This window comes from Geospiza fortis, unplaced genomic scaffold (assembly GCF_000277835.1).
Source record: "Geospiza fortis unplaced genomic scaffold, GeoFor_1.0 scaffold80, whole genome shotgun sequence".
Lineage (NCBI taxonomy): Eukaryota > Metazoa > Chordata > Aves > Passeriformes > Thraupidae > Geospiza > Geospiza fortis.
Genome location: NW_005054551.1, coordinates 533,096 through 539,979, shown reverse-complemented (window position 1 = coordinate 539,979; position 6,884 = coordinate 533,096). Strand labels below are relative to the sequence as shown.

At 59.3% G+C, this 6,884-nt stretch overlaps 1 protein-coding gene across 1 annotated transcript in view; it reads left to right on the top strand.

The window, feature by feature from the left end:
- The window catches only part of ARRDC2 (arrestin domain containing 2), a 5,033-nt gene extending 815 nt beyond the window's left edge, over positions 1–4,218 (top strand). The window contains exons 2-8 of the mRNA XM_031064049.1: positions 879–982; positions 1,077–1,224; positions 1,565–1,667; positions 1,923–2,179; positions 2,293–2,452; positions 2,696–2,847; positions 2,933–4,218. Coding sequence (XP_030919909.1) covers positions 879–982; positions 1,077–1,224; positions 1,565–1,667; positions 1,923–2,179; positions 2,293–2,452; positions 2,696–2,847; positions 2,933–2,986 — 978 coding nt within the window. The 3' untranslated portion in view covers positions 2,987–4,218. The remainder of the gene's footprint in view (positions 1–878; positions 983–1,076; positions 1,225–1,564; positions 1,668–1,922; positions 2,180–2,292; positions 2,453–2,695; positions 2,848–2,932) is intronic.
- The last annotated feature ends 2,666 nt before the right edge of the window (positions 4,219–6,884 follow it).

The following is a 6,884-nucleotide window of genomic DNA, read 5'->3' as shown; positions in this document are numbered from 1 at the left end:
AGGGCAGCGGGCACCGCAGGGGCCGGGACAGCGCGGCTGTGGGCCAGGCTGGGCTGGTGAGGGCTGCAGACACCTCAGCCGGCTGAAATCGGGGTGCATGGCACCCCAAAACTGCAGGGATCTCGGTGCCGGGGGACAGCCTTGGCTGCTGCGGGCTCCAGACACCTCAGCGGGCACAAATTGGGGTGCGTGGTACCCCAAAACTGCAGGGATCTCGGTGCCGGGGGACAGCCTTGGCTGCTGCGGGCTCCAGACACCTCAGCGGGCACAAATTGGGGTGCGTGGTACCCCAAAACTGCAGGGATTTGGGTTTCAGCCTGGCTGCTGAGGGCATGATACACCAACAAGCTGAAATTTGGGTGCCTTAGGGACTGAGCACTCTGTGGAAGTCCCTGCAGACCCTTCATGTTCTGGTGCACCCTGAAATCTTGGGGTGCACAGCTGGATGATGCTGCTGTGCAGCATCTCAGTTAGGGACAATACTCCTCCTTTTATCTGAGCCGTTCATGGCAGGGAAGCAGCGTTGGAAAAGTGTGGAGGTTCAGGAGGTTGTTTTGAGCAGCCTTAATGAACCCTTCAGCCCTGGGGTGCAAATTCTTGAGGGGCATGGGGGCTTGGCTGGCCACAGTCCCTCCAGCTGGGCATCTGGGGCTCTCACCCCAAAGCTGTGGGGTGAGGGTGAAGCAGAGCCCACCTGGGGAAGCTGCCCAGCTCTCCGAGGAGGTGCCCCTGGGCCGTGCCTGTCTGCAGACACGTGGAATGCAGACAGTGCCCAGCTCTTGTGTCACAGCTGCTGCAGCTCAGCCCTGGCAGAAACTCTGCTGTGCCCTCGTGCTGCTCCTTGCTGGGTGCTGCACACCTCTGTGACCTGCCTGTAGGAGGGAGCTAATCCTCCTCGATCTGTTTTGCCCACAGACAATGGTGAGGCCACTGTCCTGCAGGCAGGAAAGCATGAGTTCCCCTTCACCTTCCAGCTCCCCGAGTAAGTTGGCATTTTTGGGGGGAGAGGACATCTTGAAAATGAGGGGGTTTTTTCGAGCAAAACCCTTCTAAAATTGTTTGTTGCTCATGCCCAGGACCCTGGCCACCTCCTTTGAGGGGAAGCACGGCAGTGTGCGCTACTGGGTGAAGGCCAAGCTGCACAGACCCTGGTCAACAGTGAAGAAAGCAAAGAAGGAGTTCACTGTGATTGAACCCATCGACATAAACACCCCTGCACTGCTGGTGAGCTCCCCCTGCTCCACCCCAGGGCTCTGGCATCCAAAACTTACCCAAGGAAGCCCACAGGGAAGGTGTCTGCCTCCCCTTCAGCATCACAATGCAGGCCTGGTTTCCAGAGGGAATAGTTCCCCCCTGTAACTTGTGCCCTCCAGCATTACCTGGGCTGGGCAGAGGTCAGCTGTGCCTCTTTGGTTTTGGAAACCTTAATGCATTGCAACAGCTTCTTGCATCAGATACCTGAGAAGTTGCTGATGCTCCCTGGCAGGTTCTTGGTGCCAGGGAAGTGATTGCTGTGAGTTTCATCCTTAGTTACCAAATAGCCAAAATATTTCCCTTTCTCCAGGCTCCCCAGGCAGGTGCTAAGGAGAAACTTGCTCGTGCCTGGTACTGCAACCGTGGCCAAGTGTCTGTGACTGCCAAGATTGACCGAAAAGGCTACACCCCAGGTGAGACCAGGTGCTGGGGCCCTTGACCACCGTCAGTGAGCCCAGAGGAGGGGGTTTGGGTCACTGGGGGCTGGCAGGAAATCAGATAGCTTTAGTGTGGGCAGCATCCTTAGGATGCTCCTCTGGGATGAACACACGTGCCTGGCCTGTCAGACAGCATGGCCAGCCCTCAGCTGGGGGGTTGTGCAGCAATTCCTCGAGGCAGAACTGGGCTGTGCCTCCCCTCCTCCAACAAATGTGTGTCTGTTTTGGCAGGTGAGGTCATCCCCATCTTCGCTGAGATCGACAACTGCACCAGCCGGGCCGTGGTGCCCAAGGCCGCCATCATCCAGACCCAGACCTTCATCGCCCGGGGCACCAAGAAGCAGAAGAAGTCAGTGGTGACCAGCATCACTGGGGACCCCATTCCAGCCGGGAAGAGGGAGGTGTGGCACGGCCGGGCGCTGAAGATCCCGCCCGTGGGGCCGTCCATCCTCCAGTGCCGCATCATCCAGGTGGAATACTCCCTGAAGGTGAGGGAGCTCTGCAGGGATCCCCTCCTGCCCAGCTCAGGGGAGGTACCTGCCCCTCCAGACTGGGAAGACACCACCAAGCTGAGCTTCCCTGCTGCTCTCTGTCTCGGCAGGTTTGTGTCGATATTCCTGGGACTTCCAAGCTGCTCCTTGAACTGCCTCTGGTCATCGGGACCATCCCTTTGCATCCCTTTGGGAGCCGCACTTCCAGTGTCAGCAGCCAGTACAGCGTCAACCTGGACTGGCTCAGCACCATCCCTGAGCAGCTGGAGGGTGAGCATCTCCTTCTCCCTGGGATAAACCCCCTGATCAGGAGAGTGAGATACAAAGTTCTCAGCTGGGCCAGTTTGGCTTTTTTTTAACCTAATTTTGTACTTGTGGTGCTGAATCTCCTGGGTTCCTTCCTCAGGGAACTGAGAGGATTTGGGCAGTAGTGGGTTTGAAGCCATTTTACCTGCGTGTCCTCCATTTATGGAGAGTGTTTGCTATTCCCTGATGGTTCTCCTTTCTCTCCAGCCCCCCCTGAGTACTCAGCAGTGGTGTCCAGCCCAGAGGCCGAGCAGAGCCTGGCTCCTCCGTGCCGCAGCGAGCTCGGGGACATCCTGGAGGGTCCCTTCTTCGCCTACATCCAGGAATTCCGCTTCCGACCACCCCCGCTCTACTCAGAGGTGATTCATCCCTCTGGGCTGGGAGGCTGCTGGAGGCTGGCATGTGCCACTGCTCAGGTTTTTGACTGTGGCCTTGGCTCTGCAGGTGGATCCCAACCCGACGTCAGACGGCATCCGCCCGCGCTGCATGACCTGCTGAGAGGGGCGCTCCGGCTGCGTGCGGCAGCGTGACGATCCCTGGGGATGGCAGCTTGCAGCCTCACAGCACTGGGGTCTGGAAACGGGCACGTGCCACCCCGACCCTGCTCACAGCTCTCGGCCACTCCTGTCGTGACTGTTCCCGGGCCCAGAGCCAGCGCGGGGCCGTGGCCCCGGCACGGGTAGGAGAACACGAGGAGCTGGGCGGGACATGCAGGGTTCAGAACTGCCCTGGGATTTTGGGGTTAGAACAGGGAATTCAAGCCCAGATTGCTCTCCCCTTGCCTGCAGTGCCGTGCTCTGAAAACTTCTGTCAGCTCCTGGTATGGAGACCAGGAGCTTGGAGGCGTTTCTCAGGATTACTGGAGAATGTTTGTTTGTTTGGATGGTGCTCAGGGTTGGGCCCTGGGGTGATGCAGATGCTGCCCTTTGCCTGTGGCTCACCAGGACTGCAGGCCCCCAAGGCAGTGAAAGGTCCTTTCCTGGCTAGTTGAAATAGAGGGCTCAGCCACTGCTGATAATCTTTGCCACAAGCCTGTGGGTACCTGTGGGGGGGAATGGTTTGAGCTGCTTAACCAAACTCTAAAGACCTCCAAGGGCTGTTACAAGGGCTTGGGGGATGAATTTATGATCTGTGGCAGTATTTTGGTGCCATTTACTAAGAACAGGAAAGCTGTTTTGTGAGTATCAGCACCTACCCTGCACAGTGTGCTAGTGCTTTCCCTGAGATGGGGCTGAAACCAACCCTCAAACTGTGGTACCAGCACAGGGGGCTGGAGCTGTGCCTGGTGGCCAAGGAAGAGAGAGGGAAGCCCAGTGTAAGGCTGGTGGCAGCCACAGGTGCTGATGGAAAGTGTGGAGTTGGGATAAATCCTTCAGGGCTGGGAGTACTTGAGGTGTCAGAGGCCCACAGCAGCAACCTGTGCTCGCTGGCTGCGAACCAGTGTGGGAAGGGTGAGCTGGGTGTTCTGGTCAGGAGCCAGGGGCTGACCCTGCTCACTGCAAGAGGACCTGAGCAGAGTTTGGGGGCTGAGGACCTTTGCATTCCCTCACTGAGACAATCCCTGGCCATGCACAACCAATGCCAGCGTGCCTTGGGCTCCGTGCTGGGGTTGCTCAGATGAGTCTTTTCTATCTGTGAACACTTTTGTAATGACCACTCTTTGTCTCTACTCTTTTTGTACGACTTTTTGGTGGGGAGTTTTTTGTCTGAAATAAATTCTTTAAACCAAACTGTTGCCTGGATAGTCTTCTGTTCTTCCCATTGTCTGGAGCCATGTTGTAGCTGTTGGCATTTGGGAGTGCTCCCTGCCCTCTCTTCGCTGTCCAGCTCTACCCTGTGCCCAGTCCTGCACTGGGATTAACTGGGTCGCCCAGCCAGCTCTGCTCCCCATGGGTTTGGTCCCTTGAACCTCCAGCTCCTCCACATCTGGGCAGTTTGGGCACTTTTGCCCTTACCTGGGATGCAGAGCTGCGAGCAAACCTGTTGTATTTTTCCACACTTGCTTCCTGTTTATGTCCAGGCTCTAGGAGGACAGACACATTCTCCTCCGTCCTGGAATCCTGGCAGGGACCCAGCAGGTCCAGCTGGGAGCTGGGACACTCCTGCATTGGCTCAGCCAGTCCCAAGGAGGGTTGGGATCAGCCCCATGCTGTGCTGGCTGGGAAGAGCAGGGAGGCTCCTTCACCTGCTTCCTTGGGCTGGAATTTGGTTTTTCACAGCATTTTTGTGCTCCACATCTCTGCTGAGCACGGCAAATCTTGGTGCATGCAAGGCAGGGTTTGAATCAGGGCTTTAGTTTTCTCTTCCACGGATCGTGCTGCTTAAAAATGCTGCCCCTGGAATGTGATTCCCCCCCACTTTTAATTTTTTTTTTTTTTGTTTGCTGAGCTGCTCAGCCCCGCAGCTGCATCAGAGCACGTGCTCCTGCCCTGGGCCAGAGGAGAGAACTTGTCCCAGTGTTTGCCTGTGAGAACCTGGTGCTCCTGCAACCCTTATTCAAATCTGCTTTTTATTTGGCATCCCTGGTGCTCTGATTAATTTCCCCTGGGGCAGGATTAACCAGCCTCGCAGGGAATTTGTTTGCATCCCCGTTTGGGGGGATCGTGTCTGGATCTGCCGCTGGCAGCAGCAGTGCCCGGTGTGCTGTGGCCTCTTGGGGCTTTTTTGGTGACATCAAAGGGGACACTCCAGGTGGAGATGGCCCCGAAGGCAGCCCTGTGACCAGGCTGATCCCAGCCTGCCACAAGGGAACCATTCTGTGCCATCAGGGGGCTGCTGGTCAGCCCCGGATCATCTGCCCCGGCTGCACAAGGGGCTGTTTATTCCCCTGGCCCGAGGGAGAGGCGAGTGCCCAGCCCCCCGTGCCTGTCCTGCCGTGTCTTTCTGTGAAACTGCGTCACACGGTGACAGGGACAGGCCAGCAGGGCCGGTGGGCAGCGCTCCCGGTGCCCGTGTGGCAGCGATCTCTCCAGCGGGGATTCTTGTCAACGCCTCCGGGTTTTTCTCGTACAGTCGGGCAGTAGCGCAGCGAGGTTGGGGGGCCTTGGCCAAGCCGGGGCTCCTGCCAGGAAAGGTCTGCACTCCTGAATCCTGAACCCTGGAGGGGCTAAAAATACTTCGTCTGGACGTTTGGAGCCAGGGCACGGTGCGGACCCTTCCAGGCAGTGCTTTCACAACTGCTGGCAGCGCTGCCGGTGCTCCCTCCAGCCTTCTGTTGTTTATCTGCCCCGGCTCCAAAGTCCTGATTGAGCAGCCCGGGCTGATCCAGGTTTATTGGCACGGGGGGCTGGGGCTGCCCGGGGGGCTGCTGAGCCGGAACGGCCCCGTGGCAGCACCGAGACCCGACCCCGGCCGGGAGGCGCGTGATGCAATTACAGTGCCGGCATTATTTATAGCTCTTGGCCCCGTGCGCTGGAAAATGCTGCCCAGACCATCCGTCAGAACCTGCTCCTTGCGAGGGGCACGGAAAGCCACCCGCAGCCCCTGCTCTGCTACTCTAGCCTGTCAGTTTTGCTTTTCAGCCCCAAAATTCCGGGGGGACTGAAATCCCAAAATTCCGGGGGGCTGAAATCCCAAAATTCCCCCGCAGGGCTGCTGGGAACCCCCTCCCCAGCGCAGCTCACAGCTCTGCGGGGACACCCCAGCCCTGCAGCCCCTTTCTGCAGCATCTTTGGGGGCTCCCTTCCCCCAGCCCGTCCCCGGAGGATGCTCGGTGCCACCCCGGTGGCCCAGCCGGCAGCTGAGGCTGCTGTCCGGTGACCGGGGGTCGGTGGCGGGGGGACAGTGACACGCCAAGCCTGTGGCCGTCCCGGCGCTGCCAGGGACAGAATGTGCCGGGGCTGGCGCAGCCCTGCGAGGGCCGGGATTAACTGAGCCGCTGCTGCCTCCGGCCCGGGCTCCCGTCCAGCTCCCGAAACAAGCACCGCCTTCCCCCATCGCAGCTGGGCTGAGCCCTGCTGTGCCCAGCTCACCCCAGAACCTGCCCAGGGGCACCCACCGGGGGCTGATCTGTTGGCACGGGGATGATAAATCCAGATTTTGGCTGGAGTGGAATGCCCCCTCTTGTCCCTGCGCTGGGGTCGGGGTTTAGGCACTGCCCAAATTCAGCATCAGGGATGCCGGGCTGGCAGCACTCGCACCCTGTGGGGCAGCAGGAGGTTTAGGAGCACTGGGGGTACAGGGGACTGGCACAGACCCCAGCAGCACCAGGCCTTGCTTTGGGTTCGCTCCAGGGCTGAGCCTTGCCCTGGCAGCATCTTTGGGGTCGGGGCCTCTGAGGTTCCCCTTGGTGCGGCGCAGCTCTGCCAGGGCTCCGGGAAGCAGCCGCGCACCCCGACATGCCGGGGCGGCAGCGCTCTGCCCTCCGCCCGCTGACTCCGCCGCTGGTTGGCGGAGC